The 27,500-nt window shown below is 43.8% G+C and overlaps 1 protein-coding gene across 27 annotated transcripts in view; it reads left to right on the top strand.

Moving 5' to 3' along the window:
- The window catches only part of epb41l2 (erythrocyte membrane protein band 4.1 like 2), a 136,947-nt gene that overhangs the window by 94,006 nt on the left and 15,441 nt on the right, over window positions 1-27,500 (top strand). For 11 of the 27 annotated variants that reach the window (XM_037537590.1, XM_037537589.1, XM_037537603.1 and 8 more), the window contains 5 exons: window positions 9,456-9,562; window positions 15,871-15,945; window positions 16,073-16,108; window positions 17,221-17,280; window positions 22,900-23,058. In XM_037537590.1, coding sequence (XP_037393487.1) covers window positions 9,456-9,562; window positions 15,871-15,945; window positions 16,073-16,108; window positions 17,221-17,280; window positions 22,900-23,058 — 437 coding nt within the window. Of the gene's footprint in view, window positions 1-9,455; window positions 9,563-13,195; window positions 15,946-16,072; window positions 16,109-17,220; window positions 17,281-22,899; window positions 23,059-27,500 lie in introns of those variants that run through there. The other 16 variants (XM_037537608.1, XM_037537607.1, XM_017720767.2 and 13 more) reach the window with 7 other exon arrangements.

The following is a 27,500-nucleotide window of genomic DNA, read 5'->3' as shown; positions in this document are numbered from 1 at the left end:
TAAAGAAATCGCAAGAACATAATTATGATAAATCAGGAATTACAGTGTATTATTTATTGATTTCTTGTCAGATTACCTGCCTCAAGATTTGATGACCACCTTTTTCAAATTATGAGATACTTTGTGTCGTAATTTTGTTAGAAATTCAAATTTAATAAAAAATTCACTCTGGATATTAATTTTATTAGAGGTTCTGGATATTGACTTTATTAGAAATGATTCCGTAAAGGAATTTTATTGGAGCTTCTTTGCGGATATGAACTTTATGGTAAATTTGTTCTGTATGTTAATCTTATTCATTTATGCTGGAGGTTGATTTTATTGTCACTTTGCTCCAAATGTTAATCTGCATAATAGCCTTATTAGAAATTCAGTGATGTACTGTACTTTATCTTTCTTTATCTTTATGAAATCATCCACATTCATGCGGTTCTAGACAGGTCCAAGCTGTGGCAGCTTCCTAGAACATAATTTGAATGTTCCTAGAACATTATTTGTGTCTGTATGTGAGTGTATGTGTGTCTGTATGTGTGTGTGTGTGTCTGTATGTGTGTGTGTGTGTGTGTGTGTGTGTGTGTGTGTGTATATGTGAGTGTGTGTGTGTATATGTGAGTGTGTGTGTGTATATGTGTGTGTGTGTGTGTGTGTGTATGTGTGTGTGTGTGTGTATGTGTGTGTGTGTGTGTGTGTGTGTGTGTGTGTGTCTGAGGCTCTTTCAGTGAGTGTGAGGATCTGATAGTGAGCGTCTGTCTGGCACGTCCTCCCCCACACACTCCTGAGCCTGATACCAGTGTGTTCTCAGCTTATCGGACAGATCGGACCCCTTTGACCGTCTGAGTTTAAAGCTGCTGAAGCTCCGTCTGTAAAGAGCTTTAAGAATGACTTGCTGTTTAAGATGATCTCATATGTCCGGGTAAATAAGGATGGACTGCTGGTGATGCCACAGCCATATGTATTCTGTCTCTCTCTGGGTGGGTAGGGTGGTCCTTCCGCTACCCCACTGTCTCTCAACCTGATGCTAGCCAACACTAACAGACCAGGGTTAGCAGTTAGCATGGTTCTCCGAGCATGTTGAGCTCTGGTGACGTTCCATTAGCTGCAGTTATGCAAGATGTGGTGGAACTCCACGTCGCGGAGCCTTCACTTTCCCAGCTACTGCAATAGCTGGAGATCCCAGCGAGTGGAACTGGACACGACTGTATTGGTGGGAGTTTGTGTCCATGCCCTTGTCCATGCTTGTAGTGATCAGTATGTTGCACACTTTAAAATCATGGTTCTTCAAGGGTTCTTTAGTTAAGACAGTGGTTCTTTATAGAAACATGAACGGTGAAATGGTTCTTCAGATTGATGCAGAATGTGTTGTATGGTTCTGTAAAGCACCAAAAGTTGTTCTTCTGTTACAAGCTTGACCGTGTAGCAATAGCAGAATGCTTCTTTGGTGCTATATAGAACTGAATACAACACGTTCTTCAAACCATTTCACCATGCAAAGAACCATGGTGTTTATGGTTCTATATAGAACCACTGTCTTTACTAAAGAACCCTTGAGTCTACTTTAAAAGTGTACTGTGTCAGAACCCATATACATCTAAAGCGTCAGCTCTGTGTAGCTGGTGGTTTGGCTTGCTTGGTGGTTTGCAGGCTGATCAGTGACTGTGTGGTTGAAACCCTGTTTTCTATAGGCTGAGTCCTCTTTTTTGGGCTGTTAGGATGAGCATGTCTCCTTTTTCTGCCTTGAGGCTCAAACGTTGAACACAATGTGCCAGCCTGCCAGTAAGAAATCTGACTACTGAGCTGAAATCCAGCCTCTAAATCAGATTTCTAAACTGGACTGTGCTGTTTACATGACCATTTGAATAATCAGATAACTGCAGAAATCCAATTATGATCGGATTATTGAGAGCATGTAAACAAACTCACTGTTATCCGTAAACAGATGTGGTTGTGATGTCACAGTATGTGGGAGTTTGGTGGTTTCTGATTGGTCTGACTCAACTGCAGGTGGTTTACGAGCTCTCTGTTGTTTCGTTTTCCCACTGACAATATGCTGAGACAGGCGTCGCAAACCAAATGTTATGAAGAGCCGTTTTGTCCTCTCAACAACAATCAGACACTTTGGGAGCTGCAACATTTTATTCCCATTTTACCATCTTGGCTGTGAATGTGTCTCCGTGGGTGCTGATGTGCTGGAATAGACTAAAAACTATAATATAAACTAAAACTCAGACTCACTTTGCTCTGCTTTAGTCTTCAGCTCAGCTACAGCCGCTTTTCTCGCATCTCCAGCAGGAAACTTTTCCTCTAAACTAGATCAGTTTCTTGTAAAACGTCTCTCAACGTTCGTCTTCGGCTGAAGTCGCTTCCCATTCTCCAGCTTCTTGTTTGAATTTTTCCATTCCACCTTAAATGTTGCCTGATGGGCCAGAATGTAACTGCTGCACCGTTTAAGGTGGAACGGGAGAATTGAAACGAGAAGCTGGCGAATGAGAAACTTCAGCCTCGTGACTTTTTAGCGTTTCAGTTTCTCGCTGCAGATTAAACGTATCAGGAAACCAGCTGGACTGATTATAAACACTAATCAGTCCATCCGTCTCCAGATTATCGGTGTTCGTCTTAAATCTCTCTCTTTGCCGTGTCGTAGCTACTAGCTGGGCGAGACTGTCGTCTGTGTTGCTATGGTGACCAGCCGTCTGCGCTGATCTTCAGGGTTAAAGGGTGAATCAGCAGTTCTACATTAACTCCAGCGTTTAAGACCATTTACTGTTAAACTGTGTTGAAGGATCAGCAGAGCTTTATTTTACTGTAGAGGAGGATTATTTTATTATTACCTGCTGATCTGATTCAGCTGTGGAGCCACGACAGGACAGTAAAAGAGCCTCATGTTGTCGACCCCGTGCTAAGATGATAGAAGTTGCAGCTCTTGTGATTTGACAGTTATGATTTTGATACAGAGCCATTAATCTTCCAGCCCTGCTGTGTGTGTGTGTGTGTGTGTGTGTGTGTGTGTGTGTGTGTGTGTGTGTGAGATATATCAGCCGTACCAGCTCAGCACTCGTACACATTCTGGCACATGTTCAAACAGTTGTAGATGGTGTGCGCTGTGTGTTGAAAGCCGCCGGCCGACAGAGAGACAACAATAAAGTCGTCCAGCGGAGCCGGCGCTGCTCTTCATGATCCAGCACGTCTGCTCTGCTAACAAGGCTCTTCCTGCTCTACACAAACACGGCCGCCTCTGTCTGCACTTCCAGGTGGTGAACTCGGTTATCTGCACAGATCTGCAGACCAACTGCAGCCTGTTTGGGAGCATTGTCTCTGTGTGTGTGTGTGTGTGTGTGTGTGTGTGTGTGTGTGTGTGTGTGTGTGTGTGTGTGTGTCTTGTATTCCTAAATACCCTCACAAGGCTTAGGGTTAGGTTTCGGTGTGTGAGTAGTACTGGTCGACTACAATGATACAAAAGCTTCAATAGAAACTGTGGAAGTCCTCACAAAGTATGTAAGACAAAATTGTGTGTGTGTGTTTGATGGAAGCCTTTACACTCCTGACTCAGGATTACACACAAACATTTCTGCCTTATTTTGAAGACCGTGGGGAACAGAAACACCTATAAATGCTTACTGAGACACCTAAAGTAGTGTTGACTGTAGATACCTATAGATACTTGGGTAGTTAAACACATATGGGACATTATTACATACAGATATTTGCATACACACATTCACAACACCTGTTATGTTTTGTTTTGTACATGAAAATAAGTTCCTCTACTTCCTCTACAGGGAACACAGTTTCTGTTTATTTCAGCTTGACATGTCGGAAAAGGAAATGAAACGTGGAACATAAAGTGTCCCGTAATATTTGTTTTATTTTTTTTCCCCACACATTTTTTTACACACACACACACACACACACACACACACACACACACACACACACACACACACACACACACACACACACATTATAAAAGGTGACATCCCATTCTTAATCCGAAGGGTTTAATATGATGTCGGCTCACCCTTTGCAGCTATAACAGCTTCAACTCTTCTAGGAAGGCTTTCCACAAGGGTTAGGAGTGTTTATGGGAATTTTTGGCCGTTCTTCCAGAAGAACATTTGTGAGGTCAGACACTGATGTTGGACGAGAAGGCCTGGCTCACAGCCTCCGCTCTAATTCATCCCAAAGGTGTTCTATGGGGTTGAGGTCAGGACTCTGTGCAGGCCAGTCAAGTTCTTCCACACCAAACTGGCTCATCCACATCTTTATGGACCTGCTTTGTGCACTGGTGCGCAGTCATGTTGGAGCAGGAAGGGGCCGTCCCCAAACTGTTCCCACAAAGTTGGGAGTGTGAAATTGTCCAAAATCTCTTGGTGCTGAAGCTTTAAGAGTTCCTTTCACTGGAACTAAGGGGCCGAGCCCAACTCCTGAAAAACAGCCCCAGACCATGATCCCCCCTCCACCAAACTTTACACTCGGCACAACGCGGTCAGACAAGTACCGTCTCCTGGCAACCGCCAAACCCAGACGCGTCCATCGGATTCCCAGATGGAGAAGCGTGATTGGTCACTCCAGAGAACTCGTCTCCACTGCTCTAGACTCCAGTGGTGGCGCTTTACTCCACTGCATTGGACCCTTTGCATTGCGCTTGGTGATGTAAGGCTTGGATGCAGCTGCTCGGCCATGGAAACCCATTCCATGAAGCTCTCTACGCTGTTCTTGAGCTGATCTGAAGGCCACATGAAGTTTGGAGGTCTGTAGTGATTGACTCTGCAGAAAGTCGGTGACCTCTGCGCACTATGCCCCTCAGCATCCGCTGACCGCTCTGTCATTTTACGTGGCCGACCACTTCGTGGCTGAGCTGCTGTCGTTCCCAATCGCTTCCACTTTGTTATAATCCCGCTGACAGTGGACTGTGGAATATTTAGTAGTGAGGAAATTTCACGGCTGCACAGGTGGCGTCCGATCACGGCACCACGCTGGAATTCACTGAGCTCCTGAGAGCGACCCATTCTTTCACTAATGTCTGTAGAAGCAGTCTGCAGGCCTAGGGGCTCGGCTTTATACACCTGTGGCCGTGGAAGTGACTGGAATACCTAAATTAATTGATTTGGATGGGTGAGTGAAAACCTTTGGCAGTATAGTGTATATATGTATATAAGAAAACCGCGTGCGTGACTGTGTGTGACTGCATTGTCTTTCCCATTTGTTGTGAACAGACACAGGAAATGAGAGGGACATCTGTTTCCTGTCTCTGGGACAAGGGGCAGAGAGAGAGGGGGGAATGAGGAGAGATAGTGAGAGCGAGAGAGATGAGAACAGAGTAAGGCTCGAGAGTGACATCTTTGAGGTCAGAGGTGAACGAGGCAGCGCTGAGAGAGCCCGCTGTAGCCTGCAGTGCGGTCAGCTCAGGCCGCAGGCCGTTGTTTCTGAATCGGCTCACTGTCCTCACGAGGCACGGATCAACATTAAACCTCAGAACTAAAAGAAGTAGAAAATAAAGGCGTTCGGCTCCTGAAGGCATCCCAGTCTGAAGCCGGGGGCTAAAGCTCAGCTTCGCGTGCCGCTGTACTCTTTCTTTCTTAGGCGTGCGGTCAGACAGTGGCCGCTCGTTTTGATGAACGCTGGTCTTTCTGAGCTCTGGGTCATTCTGTTTAACCCTTAATTACGCGCACTTAAAGACCGAGTCCATGAACCCGTCAGCCTTGTGTGCATTAACGCTGGTCGATACCAGCGGCCCTCTCTGTCTCCATCAGCCTGACCGGTCATCAGGCCCATCCTCACCTCCAGCTTTCAGGTACAGACCAGAAACATTTATGAGCCGCATTAATCTGCGAGCTCAGAATGAATCAGTTCACTTGGGCTTTGATTCAGTGAAGCATCGATTCATTTAATCATGGTTTTGTTCTGTTTTCTTTAAAGAAAAATACTTTAAATGCACAAACGGACCTGGAGGCGCTGTTTACACTGCAGCACTCAGAGGACCAGGACGTGTAAAATGCACTCTTGAAGCTCTTCAAGGGTTCTTTAGTAACGGAAAAGTTCTGTATAGAATCGTTCGCATGCTTAAATGGTTCTTCGCATGGTGAAATGGTTCTGTGCAGCATCAAAAAGGATTCTTTCATTATTGCTTAAAAAAAAGTTGGTTCGTTAAGGGTTCTTTAGTAAAGACACAGGTTCTGTATACAATCATGAACACTCAAGGAACCCCTTTTAAAGGGTTCTTTGCATCATGAAGTGGATTTGGAATGTGTTGTAGGTGGTCTTTTTTGAAAAGGGTCCTGCAGGGTTCTTCTACTGTTGTAACAAGCTTGACGTAACAATAGCAGAACCCTTTTGGTACTCTAGAACCCTTCTCCATCAATCGGAAGAACCCTTTCATGATGCAGAGAGCCCTTAGTTATGCAAAGGGTTCTTTGGGTGTTCACGGTTGTAGGAAGAACCATTATCTTTACTAAAGAACCGTAGAAGGACCATCTTTCTTAAGAGTGCAGGTGTGTGTGATACGACCGATGGCGTGATCCGCATAGTTTTCCCATGTTGATGATAATAACTGGGTTGGAGGTGTTTGTGATGAAATGGTCTCGGTTCTGTTTTTCGGGCTGGTATCAGCAGCAGAGCCTTCACCGTCAGCACTTTCTGTGTCTGTGCACTAGGTGGCGATATAGCAGCGTGAGAGCCAGGCGTTAGCTAGCAAGCAGTAATGTTATTATTATTAAAATTATGGGCGCCTCAAATGGAGAACTTTGGTTGTTTACTTGTTTTTTTTGTTCTTTTTTTTTTATTATTTTTGTACATTACACTGAAACAAGTTCAAATGATGTAAAATGAAGCATAAGCGTTGTGTGGGGGTGTGTGTGTTTTTATTTTTATATATATATATATATATATATATATATATATATATATATATATATATAAATTCCCTGCAACAAAACCTTGTATCTCGTATCTCCAAAATGTTAACTTTACAGGAGAAGGAAAAAACATACTTTACTTTTAATGGAAGTCAATGGAACCAGAATTTTTTCCAAGTCATTTTGGGCCGTTTCTTTTGGTCCATTCATCTTGAAATTTACACACAATGTAAAGGACCACAGGAATTTTCAAATCATGTCAAAAACTGAAAAACGACAAAAATGGAGATACAAGGTTTTGTTCCCACAACAGCGCCATGTGAGTGTGTGTGTGTGTGTGTGTGTGTGTGTGTGTGTGTGTATGTCGGGCCATATTGCCCAGCCTTAACATAAAGACTTTCTTATCACGGAGTTGGAGCGGAGTAAAGAGTAAAGCCTGTGTGGAGGCTGACCTGCAGACCACCTCTGTGCCCACTGTGCCAGTTAGCATGTTAGCACGGCGCTGTACTGAGCGGGAACGCCCTGCGGCGGTGGAGAGACACACATCCAGGCTGGGTGTGACTCTGAACCAGATCCAGGCTGGATGAGCTCTGATTCGGCGCTCACCCCCTCAGTAACACCCTGTTTAAGTGCATGCCTGGACGCTGGGTTACTTTGTTGTGTGGTTGTTTATTTGTATTTGTTTACTGCGGGTTTTTGTGTATTTGTTTACTATTTCCCTCCCAGATTCCAGAGCAGGAGTAATAATCACCCCCGCTGTTGCCGTCTGCTGTATAAGCCGATTCAGTCGTCTGTTATTCAGTTATTTCTCATTCAGTAGTTTTAATGATTAGTTTATCTTTCAGATATTCAAGTATCGGATGCAGTGTTTCGCATGTCGGAGTGTAAGTGCATGGAATGGCAATTCGAGGGACAAAGTATTCCGAATTAATGTGCCAGTTCCAAAGCCGTTATATGGAAATTCAAAGTATTTCAAATGTAGATGCTATTTCTAAGAACAATTTTCCAGTTGTATAGAAATTTAATGGTTAGTGAAGAATTCCAAATTTATGTGTCCGTGCCGAAGACAAATTTCCATTTTATGGAAAATGAGTGTAAAAACTATTCAGGAATTCATATAGTAGTGCCAAACACAAATGTCCTCCATGTGGATAATTTAACGGATAATACAATATTCTGAATTTATAGGTCAGTGCCGAAGACAGATTTCCATTTTATGGAAGTTTATTGGAGAAAATATTCAGGAATTCATACACTAGCGCCAAAGACATTTTCAGGGATTTGTATGCTAGTGCCAAAAACAAACTTCCACCATATGGGTCATTTTAGGAATATTATAATATTCTGAATTTATTTACCAGTGTTGAATGCAAAGTTCCATTTTATAAACAATTTATGGATAATATATTGAGGAATTTATACGCTAGTGCCAAAGACAAAATTCTGTCTTATGAAAATTGATTAACACTAATCAGGAATTTATGTTAGTTCCAAAAACCAATTTCCATTGTATGGATCATTTTATGGATAATACAGTTTTCTGAATTTATAAGCCAGTGTTGAAGACAGATTTCCATTTTATGGAAAATTATCGGAGATAATATTCAGGGATTCATACAGTAGTGCTGGAGACAGATTTCCATTGTATGGTAATTCAGTTGACTGAGTATTCCAGTCCTACATAAAATGTCCATTGTATGGAAATTCAGTGGATAATAAAATATTCCAGATCTATATGCAAGTGCTGGAGACAGACTTCCATTGTATGGAAATTGAAAGGGCTGTGATTGTTTTTCCCATTTCATAATTCCAAACCACCCCCACCCCCCGATTTATGTGCTGCCAGCTCTGCGGTCGTCTCTGCTGCTGCTGGTGTGCTGCGGAAAACATCACACCTGACACAGTCTGTGCTCCAGAAGCTTCCAGAGGAAACGGACTGGTCGTGGCGTTTGACTCCTGCCGTTTTCAGTCGAAAGTAAACCTGGAAAAGCGCCGCGTTCGTCCACGCGCGACGTCCTTTCCCTCCTGGGACGACCAAACAATGGGCATTAACCGAGCGCGGCTCAGATGCTGAAGCTTCAGCTCTGGTCCAGCCAGTTGACCTCATTTCGGAGCACCACCCTGCCCTCTCCCAGGGCACCCGAACACTTCAGCTTAGACTAGCAGCGCCCCTTAGTGGGCGCTGTGGGAAGTGCCCCGTGGCCCACTTCTGAGCTGGAGTTTAATGAACTGAAACGGTTGTGCAAGAACCCCCACACCATGTCCTAAACCCACCAGCTGAAGTGCATCGTTTTAAAGCGGTAGTTTGGCCAAAAACCCAATTAACTCCATTTATCCCCAGCTGTGGTCAGTCAGCCAGTCAGGACAGGTTTGGTGTTTATAGTGTGATTCTGCAGTTTTTTGCACTGGATTTTTGAGGCTAATGCAGCTAATGAGTAACGGAAGCTTATACCCCCCTAACTGCGTGCCTGCTTCGTCTCATGCTGGCCTCAAACCACCTCTAATACACTTCATCTTGTGGTTTCTGAGGCATAAACGTGGACAAAAGTGCATTAGCATAGCTGAAAACGGCGTCCAGCTCACAGCCTGATTTCTGCCCCGCAGCTCCAGTGGTCAGTGTGAGTGACCATGCCCTCCAGCAGGACTCCTCCCACATCCCAGGCTCCGGAGAGGCCGGGCATGACGGCGCCCTGGAGCTGTCTGACTCTAAGGTGAGGATTTAATAGCCCTGCTCTTCGTCCTGCTCTTCACCCTCGCCTTTCACAGGTTAGGCAGGAGAACCGAAGGAGGAAGAAGAGGAAAGAAGCCGTGAATCTGTGATTTTCTGTGTTTTTTTTTTTTTATATATATATTTAATTTTGTTTTATCTATCAGTTGTGTTATTAACCCCTTAAACTACAGGGTTATTATACAGTTATTAACTCACTCAGCAGCTGAATATTCAGTGAACCTGCTCTGACTGGTCGAAACGTTCTGTGGGTCAACTTCAGATAAATGTGTCTGTACTCGTCACACAGTCACACTTTCAGTATTGCTGGTCCCATATTACCAAAACACAACTATTTAATCTGATACTTTTAATCACAGATACGTTTTAGTCACATGGTTTAATCATTTTTCCCCTCATATTTGTGCTCAGGCAAGATCAGAGAAAGTACAGGCCAGAATTTTAGATTGGGACATTATTGGGTTAATCTTAATACTCATTAAGTATTGTAAATTATTCTGTAAGTACTATGAATTATTCAGTACCTACAAAGTTATTTAGAGTCTGCAAATTATTCAGCATGTACTACAAACGATCAGCCAACCACTATAAATTAATCAGTATCTATTCAATGTATATTATGAATTATTCAGTGTCTGTTATGAATTATTCAGTATCTACTATAAATTATTCAGTATCTATTATAATTTTTTTAGTATCTGCTATAAATTAGTCAATATGTGTTATGAATTATTCAGCATGTACTGCAAATTATCAGGTAACCACTATAAATTATTCAGTATCCATTATGGGATATGCAGTATATATTATGAATTATTCAGTATCTACCATAAAATCTTTAGTATCTAATATAAACTATTCAGTATCCACTATAAATAAGTCAGTATCTATTATGAATTATTCAGTATATGTTATGAATTATTCAGTAACTACTATAAAATCTTTAGTAATATGTAATATGAACTATTCAGTATCCACTATAAATTAGTCAATATCTGTTATGAATTATTCAGTATGTATTATGTATTGTATGTACTATAAAATATTCAGTATCTACTTAAAATTATCTACTATCTTTTATGAATTATTTAGGAACTATTATGAATATTTCAGTACTTTTTATGATTTATTTAGTAATTACTATGAATTTACATTATAAGTAGTGTCTACTATGAATTATTCAGTATCTACCACTGAGTAATTACATTGAATGATTCAATAGCTACTATGAATGATCCCAAAACATTTGTAAATTATTATCTATTGTAATAAAAATGACTGTGTTCTGTAGTTGACGAGACCCTCGGAGTTTAAGGGGTTACATTTGTTATTAAGGGTTATTATATGTTAATGACGGCTGTCTTGGATAAACACCTGCTTTTGTTACTTTAGTGTACGGTGAAATCTTCTTTAGAGACTCGTGATTCCCACAGCAGAGCGGATGCCACGTACCTCCATTCGGTCAGCAGCCGGCTCTTTATTTTTGAAAGAAATCACATGTCAGACTGTATCAGCCCCGCATGAAGGCTGCTCTGTCGGGTCAGGCTGGCTCGTATAATGACCCCGACGTCCAGTCTGTTCCAGCCTGCTCTGTGTCCGCCGTCACCGACTCAGACGCATCCTTTATACGTCCTTCAAAGGGCTGCATTCAGGGCTGGTGCGAGTGACCAGTCCAGCTGGTCTTTCTCTTCTGACCCCCACTGTACCAGACAGAGGCCATTCAGAGCGACTTAAAGACGGCTTCAGAGGAGAAGACCACACATTACCCTGGAAATGTTATTTACACGGCCCCCCAACACACTCCCTCCCTCAGTTTGGCACTTAGGAACTGCTTCCAAAGCGATTGGCTGACGCTTAGAAGTCCAGTTATTATCATTTTTCTATACTTGCTGTTTACCTATACATACAATAAACATGCATACATTACATAACTAATTACATACATACAGTGAACTGCCTGTGCTGTTTAAAAGTTTACAGTCAACTTTTTCAGCAATATAAAATTTTTGAAGGTACATTTATTCTGATAATCTACAACTTTCAGATCATTATTAGGAAGCTGTAAATAATATATACGATAATATTTACGAAAAACTGTTGTAAAGATTTGAGGAAACTGAGCTGTGGAAGATTAAAAGCTGTAGAACGTAGAACATCAGGAATGAAGTGAAATTAATATCCAGAAATTTGAATACTGGTGATCAAATCCAGAGGTAGATAACTGATCAAGGAAATTACTCAAAAATATTACCAACGGAACTTTTTGCAGTTCCCACAATAGTTGAAATATAATTAAACACCTTTATGTTAAGCTACTATTAAATAAAACTAACATAAAATTGATGGGTCGAAAAATTAAAGTCTGCTCTTTTTCTCGTTCGTTTTGTTGTCTGAATATATTTATTTTTTTTGTATTTTACTGTTTATTATTTTATCTTTACTGTAGGCTACATGATGCCTATATAGGATTGTCACGGCAACATTTACGGCATTTGGCTAACGCTCTTATCCAGAACGACTTACAATTTGATCATTTTACACAGGGAGGCGAAGGTGGTGTTAGGAGTCTTGCCCAAGGACTCTTATTGGTTTAGTGTAGGGTGTTTGTCCAGGTGGGGATTGAACCCCCGTCTACAGTGTAGAAGGCAGAGGTGTTACCCACTACACTAACCAACCACCAACTGACATAACCCTACATAAATGTTCATAAATGCTTGATCCAATAAGTGTCATTCGCTATAAGGGTTGCATTTGCACAGTTTTGATCAAAGTAGCCTTTATGATAGATTCTGCTTATTGGAACATGCATTTCTAATTGCTTATGTAGGGTTATGTCAGTTGTCGTGACACGCTTGTCATAAAGCCTTATGAACAACATTTTCCTTTCATCAAATTCCAATAATAATAAAATGTTTCTTTTTCTGCCTGCGAACACTAATAAGGTACGAATTGAAAGTTCATGATCTTCACTTTCCACACAGTTTCTTCTCTCATTTCAATGAACAATAGCTGAGACTTCTAAGGGTTAAGCCAGGCTTCAGGTCGGCGTCCTGTTTGGTAATGAGAGGAATGTAAACAGGGCTCTGCTGAGCTCCTGTTCGCCCAATTAGACGCTCATTAAGGCAGAAAATAGGGGGAAGCTAGCCCCGGGCTGGAGTCCAGTCTTTCTTCTGGACGTGCTGTTGGGCCTCTCTCGCTTTGAGACGGAAATATTTGACGTTTTTAGTTTACTTTTTTAATATTAGTGCTTATTCACACCCCTCCTCCTTCTCGCACCGTCACTCTTCCTTAAGTGTTCCTTTCCTGCCCCCCCCCAACCGCCCCCCCCAAAAGCTGACCACTCCCCCCACCCCCAATCTTCTGCTGCACTGCAACCTTTGACCTTACACTGTCTCACTGACTAATGTTGTGTTTTTCTCTCCTTTTCTCTTTTTCCTGGACACTCTTTTGTTTTTATCCCGTACTGTTAATTTTTTTTCTGTCATGAACACGCTTTTCTTTCTTTTTTTATTCTCACTCTCTCTCTCTCTTCTTTCTTTTTCGCTTCTGTTTGCTCACCCCTTGCATGGCCTTGTGTGGGTTGTCATGGTAACCACCCATTTTTTCACATGCACAGTCTCTCTTCATGTTCCCGTTCTCTCCTTCGTCATCTTCCCTCTCCTCACTTCCCCCGACCCTGGACACCATCTCCGAACTGGACGTGCTGTCTGATATCTCCGAGGACGACCCTGACATTCCCTTCGACCCCTCTGACCCCTCTGCCTGGGCAGCCGGTGATCACGGCAACCCCGGAAACCCCGGAAACCCCAGTGACCCAGGAATCCCTGCCGACTACGCCACTTTAGCGAGTGATGGTCTGTCCTCTCCAGCAGTGGGTGTTGTTTCTGACCCCACTGAGCTCCACCCCACCCCAGGCCCCCCTGGAGCGTTCCCCAGGTTAGGCTCTGCGCTCCTGTCCTTGCTTAAGGGTCTGCGGCTGCCCACCCTGCTGGACGAAGACGGCTACATCAGCTTGCCATGCCTGCCGGAGGAGTGCAGCGCCCTGCTGCCTGAACGAGTGCAGCGCTACCTGCCCCTCTCCTCGCCCTCCCTGCTGCCCTCATTCCTCCTCATTTTTGCCGTCTTCCTCTCCGCCTGCCACTCGGTGGCGCTGTCGCTGGCCCTGGCGCTGCCGCTGGCCATTTCGCTGTGTTACTTGGAGCCCAAAGCCCACACCCGCTTCTGGCCTGGCGAGGTTACTGTAGAGACAACCTCTCAGGAGGAGACGTGTGACCCGGCTGCCTAAAACTACCCCTGACGTTTACCCCCCAACCTTACCTTTTCGTAGCGCTTAATTTGTGCCTGAGCTGGAAAGAGCTCTACTGCGACTTTGAGCCGCGAACTTTGAAACCACTAAATTTCCGTACACGTTAGGTTCTAAAGAATAATATGAAAGTTCATACGACGTGGTGACCAGGTAGTTGGTGTAGCTCTTTCGAGCCACCACTCAAATTAACATACGGTGCATGCTGACAAATGAATTGATATAAAAGTCTGTAGACATCTGTGTGAGCTTCGTAACACTAGCCAGATTAACTGTCCACCTCGTCCGCTTTTTGATTCGCTGATGTGCGTAAGATGCACCAAAAACCTTGACGCCTTTGATAGTGTACGTAAACCAATATCGACACAGTCCGGTCGTACACTTGTGTTTTTATAGGCATCACAGCCACCCAGTGCAGTATATTAAGGTCAGTAAAACCAATACAGTGTCACACCAGACTGACCTTTACTTCAATATGACTTCATTTTTAATGTTTATATTAGAATCGTGTTCTGAACCGAACTGACAAAGACAGCTGCACCCATTGAATCCAGAGTGAACTGTAACGAATCTGCTGTGAAATTGCACCCAGACTATGTGGTGCTGGGTACTTCTTCCTGTGGGGGTCCTAGAGATAGCGAGTGACACATCAGTGTACCGTTCTAGTTCACGTTCTGGTTCTCTTATTGACGATGGTGACTTTGTCCTCACCCTAGAGGGCCATTAGGTCCTCTGGGTACCAATATTGAGCACCAAAAACCGTAAATATAACCAACTGGTACCTTCGGTACTGGACCAAAGGTCAAAATGGGCTGAAGTGCAATGTGTGGTGGGCCAAAAAAAGACGAAACTCTATACAGATAAATTATAAAACATATTTTATAACATTACACAGTGTTTTCTTACTGAAATACTTAATAAATGAAACTTTAATAAGAAAATAAGAGTTTATTAAGTCGTTTTGCACTTTGAATGGAGGTAAAATAGCTGTAACGAAGCCTCGGGACTAAGGTTAACGACACCGGTCCGCTAAAATCGGCCCGGATGGACTCTCCGATCAGCTTGAGACTTCCCTCATAATAATTCCTTGCAGCTTGTTGAGGAAACGATGCACACTCTGAGTTTAATAAGTGCTATTATTGGGCCCGTGGTGTCCCGCTGCGCTCCGGTACCTCAAATAAATCGTCTCGGGCGACCTGTTGGTCCGTTTTTATGAGCTCCGGCAAATTAACGGCCAAATTAAGCACTGCCTGTATGTGCGCTCTCCTCCCTCACTGCTAACCCTGCTGTCCTCACTGTATCCCTCTCTTATTTTCCCTCTCTCTCCCACCCCCACCAGATTTTCTGTGCTCGCTCGCTCCGGCTCAGCCTGGGGTCAGGCTCTTTTATGTAAAATCAATTTTCCCAGCATTCCTGAGGGAGTCTATTTATAGCCCATTCCCTTCCAGTCTCCCAGCCTTATTCACACTGTTAGCGACTGTACAAACTAGAGCCACTGTGGACGTGTACGCCGTAAAAAAGTCTTTGTTTTGGACATTAGTGCAGTCATAATCCTGCCGGCGCTCTTCTTTAATCCGCTTAATCCTGGGATCGTATCCCTGCGGAATGGCTCAGTCCATTTTTGTTATTATTTTGTTTTGTTGTGTTTTTTTTGTTTGTTTGTTTGTTTAAAAATAAGTCAGGTTTACTTAATAATCACCCAGGTTCAGGTGGACGGGCCTGCAGCTCACTCTTCTTCAGGTACTTTGGTCATAATGGGAACAAGCATCGGCTAAAACGGCCACATGCACAGAAAAGCATGTGCGTCACTGCATCCACCAATCAGCATGCAGGTGACACCACCCTGCCCCGCCCCCTTTACACTCTGATTAGCCAATCCCTGAGCTCAGGGCGTCTCTCTCGTGTTCTTATTGGACGATCAGGCCTTCCCGTCATCCATTTCACCTTTTCTTTTCCCCTCTGATGATTCGTATCATTCCACCAATCAGAGTCCACAGGTGGAGGAAGGGGCGGAGCCTGGAGGGGCCGCGGCCGCTGCCGTCTCAGCCGAGCCGCCGTTTGAGGTCTGCTCACCTTCCCAGCATGCACCTCTCTAGTTACACAAATGTCAACAACAATGCCAAAGTACAGCGTCCAGCTGGTCGCGTTTCAGACTAACTGTTGCCTTTTTCCCTCCAATCGTGCTAACAGACCGGACGCGAAGGGGCTGATTCCTCTGAAAACAAGGTTAATTAGCTCTGCTGACCGGATGGCTTGATTAATCGATGGCTCTGATTTATTTGTTTATTTATTTGTTGGATGGAGATCAGTGAGGTTCTTGCATCCTTTGCTGTTTTGATCGTTTCAGTCCTTTGATCTGATCTCTTTGATTTTTTTGGGTGTTTTTTTTTCTTTATGAATCGTGTCTTCATCGTGTTTTCGGTACTCGTGCTGTGCTTCACTGTGATTGGCTCTTGGCAGAACCCGTCCAGACCTTCAGTAACGACTGTTCGCTGATTGCTGGGCTAATTGCTCGGCGCACGCAGGTTCAGTTCGGCCGGGGCGATGAAACCGAGTTAGCTAGCATTATGTATTTTTAAATAGCACATTTAGCTAGCGTTAGCTAATTTAGATTAGCAGAGTTAGCTGGAGGTAGCCGTGTTCAGTTAGCAGCGTTAGCTGTGTTCAGTTAGCAGAGTTAGCTGGTGTTAGCTGCTAACTGAACACAGCTAACTCTGCTAACGTGGAGCTTTTATATCAGACGTTTTTCTTATTGCATGTCCTTAATTATTGGCAGAAAGACAGACCATCAGACAGACAGACAGACCATCAGACAGACAGACAGACCATCAGACAGACTGGCCGACCATCAGACAGACTGGCCGACCATCAGACAGACAGACCGACCATCAGACAGACAGACCGACCATCAGACAGACAGACAGACCGACCATCAGACAGACAGGCCGACCATCAGACAGACAGGCCGACCATCAGACAGACAGACCGACCATCAGACAGACAGGCCGACAGACAGACAGACCATCAGACAGACAGACAGTGGATGACGTAACTGACTAACATGGAGAAATGGATTATTCTGGGGTTTTGGTCGTGTCTCGGCCTGGATTGCCGCCGCTCCGCTGGGCTGGTTGCAGGCAGGCGCTCAGTAACTGTTACACCTCTAGATGCTGAGCAGCACCGCTGCCCTGCGTCACTGCAGCGGATGAAGGTCTGGACGGCCGTTCAGCTGCATTTGGGTTGGATTTTTCACTGCTGGTTTGCATTTGATTGTTTTTTTTTATTTTTTTTATTACCAACGTTTTTGTTTTGTCTGGTTTCTGTTTTTGACTCCGCAGAGCAAGCTGAGAGTGCAGGGAGAGAATATATATGTGAGACATAGCAATCTAATGCTGGAGGTTCGTATTGCCCCACCATCGGGAACAATTCAGCAAAACTGAAAAAAACAATGAACAGAAAAAAAGGAAATCTGAATGAATTCAGGCCGAGCTCTCTCGCTCTCTCGCTCTCTCTCTGGCTGCCCTTCACTCTCGTTCTCCTCAGGCTGTGTGTCCTGCATGCTGCGATGGGTGCATGCTTGTGTGGATTCAGTTATAAGCACAGTGACGTGAACCGTCAATGGGTTTGTTTGTTTGTTTGTTGCAAAAATGTTTTTTTTGTTGTTTTCTAACTAATATTGTTTCCTTAACCGAACAGGATTGTTTTTCTGCTTTGGTTGCTGTGATTTGCGTTCTGATCATGTGTGTCGGTTTGGGAACTAAACATTACTGACCCAGAGCTGATTGCACTCCGTGTGACGCATGCACACATGCGGAGGCTAGAGAGCTGTTCGCTGCAGGTACCACGCTTAAAAACATCAAAATATAAAATGGTTAAAAAGTTTTAATTAGATCATTTCCCATAGTTATAAATTATGTTATTGATGCATCATTAAACGATTCAGTGCATCATGACTGATACTCACCACACTTCAGCCACAGTAAGATTTCATTGCAATTAGTGAAATGTGTGATGCACTGCATGGCCAAAAGTATGTGGACACCCCTCTTCACTACTCCCGTTGCTAACAGGTGTATAAAATCAAGCACATAGCCTTGCAGTCTCCATAGACACACACTGGCAGTAGAATGGGTCGCACTGAAGAGCTCTGTGACTTGGTGCTGTCATAAGATGCCACCTCTGCCTCAAGTCAGTTCATGAAATTTCTGCCCTGCTAGGTCTGCCCCAGACAACTGTAAGTGCGTTTATTGTGAAATGGAAGCAACACTGAAGCGGCCATGCAAACTTATAGTGGGTACGTAGCGCATAAAAATCACCATCCTCTGTTGCATCACTCACGACTGACTTCCAGACTGTCTCTGGCCGTAACATCAGCAGAACTGTGAGTCAGAAGCTTCATGAAATGAGTTTCCACGGATGAGCAGCTGCACACAAGCCTAAGATCACTATGTACAATGCCAAGCGTCGGATGGAGTGGTGTAAAGCGCCACCACTGGACTCTAGAACAGTGGAAACGTGTTCTGTGGAGTGACCAATCAGCTTCTCTATCTGTCAGTCTGATGGACGAGTCTGGGTTTGGAGAACGTTACCTGCCTGACTGCACTGTGCCAGCTGTAAAGTTTGGTGGAGGGTGGGATGATGATATGGGGCTATTTTTCAGGGGTTGGTCTAGAACCCTTAATTCCAGTGGAAGGAACTCTTAATGCTTCAGCACCAAGACATTATGGACAATTTCATGCTCCCAACTTTGTGGGAACAGTTTGGGGAAGAACCTTTCCTGCTCCAGCAGGACTGAGCCCCAGTGACCAAAGCAGCTCCGTAAAGTCATGACTAGGTGAGTTTGGTGTGGAAGAGCTTGACCGGCCCACACGGAGCCCTGACCTCAACCCCATCACACACCTCTGGGATGAACTAGAGCGGAGACTGTGAGCCAGAACCTCTCGTCCAACATCAGTGTCTCACCTCACAAATGCTCTTCTGGATTCTCTGGAATCTGTAGGCGTGAAGACCAAGTGTCCACATACTTTTGGCCATGTATTGTACATGGAAGATATAGCATAGAGAGGTTTTATTGTGATATATTGTGAACTTTTCCTCCGGGAGAAAACTTTCTGTTTCAAACTTTAACCTGTTTTATCTCACTTTAATCTTTTTATGGACGTTAGACAAATTTATAACAGGACTGCTGTGACATAATTAGCAGATAATTTTATTTATTTTATTTACACAGTTTCAAAGATCAACTTGTGCTTTTATCCAGATCATTTTACTACAGCAGGTTAATATATTGTGATGTTGAGTCCACTGCACTGTCAACGTTACGACATAAACCCTGAGCTGACCAGAAACAAATGGCGCCATCTTGTGGCTGATGATGGCATTGCATTTTGGTGGAGCAGTCATCTTAACAGTGGGCTTAATACATGTTCAAATAAATAAGTACATAAATAATAATAGAACATCAGCACTTGGTTCTGCGTGTATTGGTACTGTTTAATCCACAATATTGTGATAATGTACTGTGTTAATGCCCCCCCCCCCTCTATAATCTAAGATTTCACTGCAAATGGATTAAATTCCATTATTTTGATATTTAATTTAGTTAATTTATTGCCGCAGATGCAACTGGAGGGACTGTTTACTCGTTTTAAAACGAACTGATATGTAATTATTTTTTATTGGATTTCTAAATAGCCTGAGAAATTCCTTTTGGCCAAAATGTGAGTTCATAGTTTATTGATTATATTATTCTGATTGATCATATTTGATGCTTATATTCTAAAGTCAGTGCTTTAGACGCATTTAGCGGCATGAAAATTTACTACTGTAATTAAACTAATAGTGATTTATAGAATAGATTAAATTAATACATTCATCAGTGTGTGTTCCTGTAGCTGCTCTCTAGCTGTGTGTGTGTGTGTGTGTGTGTGTGTGTGTGTGTGTGTGTGTGTGTGTGCTACACGTTGGGATAGAACAAAACCTGTAAGCCTCGTCTCACTGCTGCTCACACACACCAATCCTGTCTCTCTGTCTCTCTCTCTCGCTCTCTCTCTCCGTCTCTCTGTCTCTCTCTGTCTCTCTCTCTCGTCTCTCTCTGTCTCTCTCTCTCCGTCTCTCTCTCTCTCTGTTTCTCTCTCTCTCTCTCCGTCTCTCTCTGTCTCTCTCAGTCTCTCTCTCGCTCTCTCTCTCTTCTCTCTCTCTCTGTCTCTCTCGCTCTCTCTCTCGCTCTCTCTCTCTCTCCCTCTCTCTCTCTCTCTCTCTCTCTCTCTCTCTGTCTCTCTCTCTCTGTCTCTCTCTCCCTCTCTCTGTCTCTCTCTCTCTGTTTAATTGGCTGTGTTCTCATTAATGAGCAGAGTAAGGTAATTGGATTTGGAGATCTGTTCTGCAGGAGATGTTTTTCCTCCAGTTTGGTTGAAGGGCACAATTTAACGCTTTAATTGGCAGCTGGACGTTACAGAACCACCAGTTGCCATGGCACCTGACCTCCCGCTCGCTACGACTACTATTTATAGTCCCTCAAATTTCCGGTATCCCGCGGCGCTCCGAGTCCCGCAGCTCTGAAACATCCTGAATTGGCTCTCGTTGGAGACTTTAAGCGTTGACATGAGACGACTGACCGAAATAATGGAGCTAAAAACTGAAAACAGCACCTGTCCTGAGAAAACCGTCGTTAAGGAACGAACATCGGCGTGTTTCTGATCTCAGAACCTCAGGACGGGCAAAGCTGACTTACCGTGATCGTTCGGCCTTTTTGTCGTCTCTTTTAGAAGACGGCAAAACCGTTCTTCACTTTTAATTCAGGTTAATATAAAAATATTTGTATTTTGGATCGTTTGTGTTGGTTCTTTCATTGTGACATTTTTCAAATTATGTATATAAAAAAAGTCAAACGAAAATTGAGATGCGAGGTTTTGTTCCTGCAGTGACAATTTGCAATCGTTGGCCTTGAATTACAAGCCAGATTTAAAATATTAATGATAATAATAATTATTATAGCTAATTATAGTAGCTATGGACAACATTTAGCTACAGCCCTGACCTCTAGGGGGCGTAAAACTTACTAGTAAAGGAGTTTCAGTTCGGTATCAAAAGGCTGGAAATCATCCTTGTTCATCGTCTTTCATGGAAAAGCACCATCGGTGACAAAGTCCAGTCATCTGGGGCGTCTCATCAGACCTATCAGAGTGGAGGGGGGCGGGGCTTATACTTCAGACACACCCACACTCAAACAACTTTGGCAGTGCGACGGACATTGAAGTGTTATTTGAGAACTTATCAGTTTTTGGAGCCAAACCAGCCTGTGTAGAGTAGAATTACAGCTCTAAAGCCTTTTCGAATCTGAAAATACACGCAGCCTGTAGACGGTGGGCGGAGCCAAACCTACACCTTGAACGCAAAAGACATGAGGCCTGTGAAGAGCCTGGTAGAGGGTCATCTCCTGCTTCAGTCTCCTGTAAACTGTGCGCTCGTCCAGCAGTGAGGCCTGGCCGTCTGCACCGTGAACCCAAGTGTTTAGGCTGTCAGCACTTTCCTGTAGCGCTGTTTAAACGGGTCACAGCGCTCAGCTCAGCTTTTCCTCTGTTTGAGAACAAACCGGAGCTTAACGAAGCAAATAAACGCCAGCGTTTCAGTCTAAACTCCTAAATGTGCTCATTTCTGTAGCTCTTCTATAAAGAGCCCGTGAAAATAATGAGTGTGAATATTCATGTTCTTAAAGTTTCAAAGGCTCAGTCCCATTTCACCCCTCACCCCAACCACTCAGCCCTCCTCCTCTGTTTTGCCCATTCTCGTCTAGGGGTGGGGTGTCCCGATTCTAGTTGAGATAGAGGGGTGGGGTGAAGTGTTAGGACTACATGACGCTCCAAGCCAGAGTGACCAAAAGAAACCCACAAATGTGAGTCTTCAACGTTGATTCTGATAACCGTCGTTTTATCGCAGTCGTTTCTGTGTGTTATGGTCATTTTCGTCATAAGTATAAAAAATCGATAGTTTACTAAACTTCCCGTTCCACCTTAAATGGTGTAGCAGTCACATTCTGGCACTTCAGGTATCAGAACTGCTGGACTATTTAAGGTGGAACGGCAAAATTCGAACGCATATCTGACTTCAGCTTTATATCACTGGAGAATTAGGGGGGGTGATAATAAATACCTGCCCCCCTCTTTGAAGGCGTATGATCCCTAAATGTAACTAAAGCCCAGCAGTGAGGAGCTGAACTTTCCCCTCCTCTGCTGTCCCTGCAGACGGGCAGGGTCGCCTACAGAGCAGCGCTAGTAGCTGTTAATGAAGTGATGCTCTTTTATTAGAGGGTCTCATTTTCAGAGGGAAGATCTCAACCACTGCCCCTTATAAAGAGCTCCAAGAGGCAAAGTGACAGTTGAAAACCAAGGGGCAGGGGTTAAAATAAGAAATGGGACTGGGCCTAAATGTCCCCTTCACTGCCTGTTTATGAATTCACTGTTTTTGTGATGTCACAAAAAAACAACACATTTTATTTTTTATATATATATATATATACATACACACACACACACACACACACACACACACACACAGCTGTTTGGCAAAGCATAAGAAACGTTATAGGACACGTTATAAGAAACGTTTCAGCCAAAATTTCTTTCTGAATGAGGCGCAGCCAATCAGCGCAGAGCTCATTTACATAGATCAGTCTTATCGGTTGGACACTGGTCATGTGTAAATAAACTAGGACTATTTTTTTTGGTGTATAAAGGTTCTTAAATGTTGTATATGATGCTGAAAGTGTGTAATACAGGCCCTTTAACACTACCGTTTATCTGGTTTCACAGACCAGTTTGTTCTCACTGGGATCGGCTCAGTAAAAGCCTCGGACTCGCTTACCTGCTGCTACGGAAACGTGTTTAAATCCTGACCATGTGGGTTCCCGGTTTACTCCATGACTCTGTATCTTTTTGTGTTCTCATACTAATGTCCTGGATGTTGGTCCCCCCCCCCCCCCTCCTGTCCCCTGCTGCTGGGTGCTGTGGGCGCTTTAGGATCTGGATAAGACTCAGGAGGATGTTTTGAAGCATCAGGCTAGCATTAGCGAGCTAAAGCGCAGTTTTATGGAGGCGGCTCCAGAGCCTCGGCCCAGTCAGTGGGAAAAGCGTCTGACGGGCAGTCCCGCTACCAGCCTGCGGCTGCAGGCGCAAGGGGTACGTTTGTGCGCGCTTCTGAGCCGGGATACTCGCTGCAGGCCTCGCTACACCTGCATGCCGCACTCTTCCACTCTCTCTTCCTCTGTGCTCCTTCTGTTTTCGTCGGTCTCCGAGCCTTTCTCTGGTGTTTCTGTGTGGCAGTTGGGCTCTGTTCCTCCCTGTAACGTCTTTTGGTTCAATTACGAACCTTTAAAGCAACACTTTCAGTATAATTTTAGGTTTTTTGTTTGCTTATTATGGAAAATATGGACAAAATGCTGTAATTCGGTTGCATTGCTGATTGAATTTATGGCAATATAGTCAGAGACCACCTTTCAGTTATTACATTTCCACTCAGGACAGTCATAAAGTACAGGTGATTCACTTCTCAGGGTAAGAAAAAAAAACACATTTAATAATTTAAGTGATACTATTTAAATCCCACAAACGGGGAAATTCCACCTCCGCATTTAACCCATCCATGAAGTGAAACACCACATACACACTAGTGAATACACACACACTAGGGGGCAGTGAGCACACTTGCCCAGAGCGGTGGGCAGCCCTATCCACGGCGCCCAGGGAGCAGCTGGGGGTTAGGTGTCTTGCTCAAGGACACCTCAGTCATGTGCTGTCGGCGCTGGGGATCGAACCGGCGACCTTCCGGTCACAGGGCCGGTTCCCTGACCTCCAGCCCACGACTGCCCCCCAATCGTGGGGATTTGATTTGATGGAATTTGATAGAATCGCATAGAAGTCTAAATGACTAAATCTAATCCCAGCTGTTTGAGTGTTCAGTGAGTCTCTCTTCACCTTCATTCCAGCTTCCATTCTTTCCAGGAGACTCACTTTCAGCTCCTCAGAGACACACCTCCAAATTTCAGTCTTAGAAGCTGGTTGATCATTTTCAGGATCTACGTGCACGAGCGAGTCAAATGGAAATAAGTGGAAAAGTTTCCAAAACTGGACTTAAAAATTATTAAAAGCTCCAGAGAGAAAATGGGGCTCCTAGCAACCACCTGGAAGACCTGGTAGACACCAAAACGGCCCCAAAACCCAGCGCTACAAACCAAAGATCTTTGGTTTTTGATCATGCAGAATAAAACCAGCACATGAGAACTACAACAGCAAGCTGAAAGATAAATAAACAAATGGGTAAATAAATAAGCAATCAAGCAAATAAAGAAAAGCAAATAAGCTTCATCAGATGTTGAGCTTTGGTAGGATTTTGATATGTGACGTCGCAAACGATAACAGCAAGCTGGAAAGTAAATAAATAGACAGATAAACACTAAATAGGTGATAAATTGTGAAGCAGATGTTTGTCTTTGGTGGAGTTTTGAGAAGTGAAGTATTGATAGATACCGAACATAAATAACAGCTACTGAGAAAATGAGGCTCCTAACAACCACCTGGAAGAGCTAATCGACCCCAAACCTGCCCCCATCAGATAAACAGCACTGAAAGCTTTGATCCCTGAGAGAGAGGAGAAGATCAAGCTGCTCCAGATCTGAAAACATCCACAGGGGTTTCTGTCCATCCTTCCACTGTGAGGAGACCACTCAGCGCTGTGGGTCTGAAAGGATCTGTAGCTGATCAAGAAGAACCTCACTGAGAAAAGGAGATGGACACCTCAAACAAAGAAGCTGGATGATGGCCTGACCACCCCAGAGTCCAGACCTCAGCACCACTGAACGGGTTTGATTAGTTCAGAAAATCAACCAGCTTCTCAGACTGAGCTCTGGAGGCGTGTCTGCAGGTTCTCTGAGGAGCTGAAAGTGAGGCTCCTGAGAAGAACGGAAGCTGGAATGAAGGTGAAGAGACTCACTGAACACCGTGAAAGTGCATTTGGTCGTTGAAGCTTCTGTTATGGCTGGACATTAAGGAATTGGAGGGTGGGCTCTGACTGTCGCAGAGAGTTATAAATGAAAATTTTAAGTGTGAAGCTCAAATAAATCAGAGTATTTGTAGTATGAGACACCAAATATGACGATATTGATTAATAAACGATGTGTCGTGCAGCTCAGATCAGACACACAGCCGTGTATATGTAAGTACTCCATATAATACCCACTGTCACACGACCCCAACCTCTCCATCAAAGCTGTTTGCCAGCCAATGGCAAGGCAGCTTTGCCTTACTATCATTTAGCTTCCACTAGGGGGCGCTGTTTCACACTCCTCCCTTTTTTCCCAGACTTTTCTGTTTCTGTGTGAATAAAATGCTAAAATAAATGCGCTGCAAAGTATTTCACCATAAAGCTGGTCCTTTAATTTGTGAACACCACTCCACTCTGATTGGCTCTTTGATGTCTGCTGCCTTATTTTCTTGTTTACGTGCACGATTTCATTGTGAAAGACTTTTTTTTCTTCTTTCCTCTTTATTCTGTTTTCTTTCAGTGCATATTTGCTATAATTATGTTCAGTTACTGTCTGATATCATTATGAATGTTATGGATTATGTATGTGTTTTTTTTCTGCACTGCTCTGTTACTGATTGTATGAATGCCTCAGTGTTTTTCAACCCAGTCTCCATTGTCGGCATCTGTATCGGACGCTTGGTTACCAGGAATATTTCGTTTATATTACGTAAACGTAATATTACGTTTCGAATATTCGAGTTTTAGAGAAGCGTCTGCTCATTGACCAATTGACCATTCTAAGTGAGGTTTGAGTCACTGAGTGTGTTTACATGCACTTAATCTGATAACTGCAGCACCCAGATTTTGTCAGTAATCCAATCAACACGTTTACGTGCACTTGGGTAGTCAGATAATGGGGAAACAGGTCTGCATGAGTCAGACAGTAATCAGATAATGGGGGAAACTCCAGGTCTGCATGAGTCAGACAGTAATCAGATAATGGGGAAACTCCAGGTCTACAGGAGTCAGACAGTAATGAGATAATGGGGAAACTCCAGGTCTACAGGAGTCAGACAGTAATCAGAAAATGGGGAAACTCCAGGTCTACAGGAGTCAGACAGTAATCAGATAATGGGGAAACTCCAGGTCTACAGGAGTCAGACAGTAATCAGATAATGGGGAAACTCCAGGTCTACATGAGTCAGACAGTAATCAGATAATGGGGAAACTCCAGGTCTACAGGAGTCAGACAGTGATCAGATAATGGGGAAACTCCAGGTCTACATGAGTCAGACAGTAATCAGATAATGGGGAAACTCCAGGTCTACAGGAGTCAGACAGTAATCAGATAATGGGGAAACTCCAGGTCTACATGAGTCAGACAGTAATCAGATAATGGGGAAACTCCAGGTCTACATGAGTCAGACAGTAATCAGATAATGGGGAAACTCCAGGTCTACAGGAGTCAGACAGTAATCAGATAATGGGGAAACTCCAAGTCTACATGAGTCAGACAGTAATCAGATAATGGGGAAACTCCAGGTCTACATGAGTCAGACAGTAATCAGATAATGGGGAAACTCCAGGTCTACATGAGTCAGACAGTAATCAGATAACGGGGAAACTCCAGGTCTACATGAGTCAGACAGTAATCAGATAATGGGGAAACTCCAGGTCTACATGAGTCAGACAGTAATCAGATAATGGGGAAACTCCAGGTCTACATGAATCAGACAGTAATCAGATAATGGGGAAACTCCAGGTCTACATGAGTCAGACAGTAATCAGATAATGGAGAAACTCCAGGTCTACAGGAGTCAGACAGTAATCAGATAATGGAGAAACTCCAGGTCTACAGGAGTCAGACAGTAATCAGATAATGGAGAAACTCCAGGTCTACAGGAGTCAGACAGTAATCAGATAATGGGGAAACTCCAGGTCTACATGAGTCAGACAGTAATCAGATAATGGAGAAACTCCAGGTCTACAGGAGTCAGACAGTAATCAGATAATGGAGAAACTCCAGGTCTACAGGAGTCAGACAGTAATCAGATAATGGAGAAACTCCAGGTCTACAGGAGTCAGACAGTAATCAGATAATGGAGAAACTCCAGGTCTACAGGAGTCAGACAGTAATCAGATTTCTGCTTTACAACCAGCCGAGAAGCTCACAGAAGAGGATGCGACGTAAAACTTCACTAAAACGTCACTTTTTTGAAAACATCACACAAATTTTACCTGAAAATATGAACATGCATCATCTAGAAGTTGAGGAATATTTAAATCCTTCATTTCGTCCAGCATGTATTTGGGTTCAGTCGCTCTGAAAGTGTGTTGCTGCGTCTTGTGGTGACACTGTTCGCTTATTTCCGGTGCCGCCGCCCGTTTCCACACATGCTCAGACTGAGAAATGAAAGAAATCAGAGTAAGAGCTCACAGCACTGAGAAATCTGATTACTGAGCTCAAATCCAGCCTCTTTATCAGACTCCTGAATCGGATTTCTAGATCGGAGTGAGGTGTTTTATTGGGGATTACTGAGTGCATGTAAAGTGTTTTTCAGGTTCAGGGAAACGTGCTGTAACTGTTCTCTGTGGTAAT

The sequence above is a fragment of the Pygocentrus nattereri genome, chromosome 4 (assembly GCF_015220715.1).
Source record: "Pygocentrus nattereri isolate fPygNat1 chromosome 4, fPygNat1.pri, whole genome shotgun sequence".
Lineage (NCBI taxonomy): Eukaryota > Metazoa > Chordata > Actinopteri > Characiformes > Serrasalmidae > Pygocentrus > Pygocentrus nattereri.
Note: the sequence above shows the minus strand (reverse complement) of the source record. Positions and strands in the feature narration are given on the sequence as shown.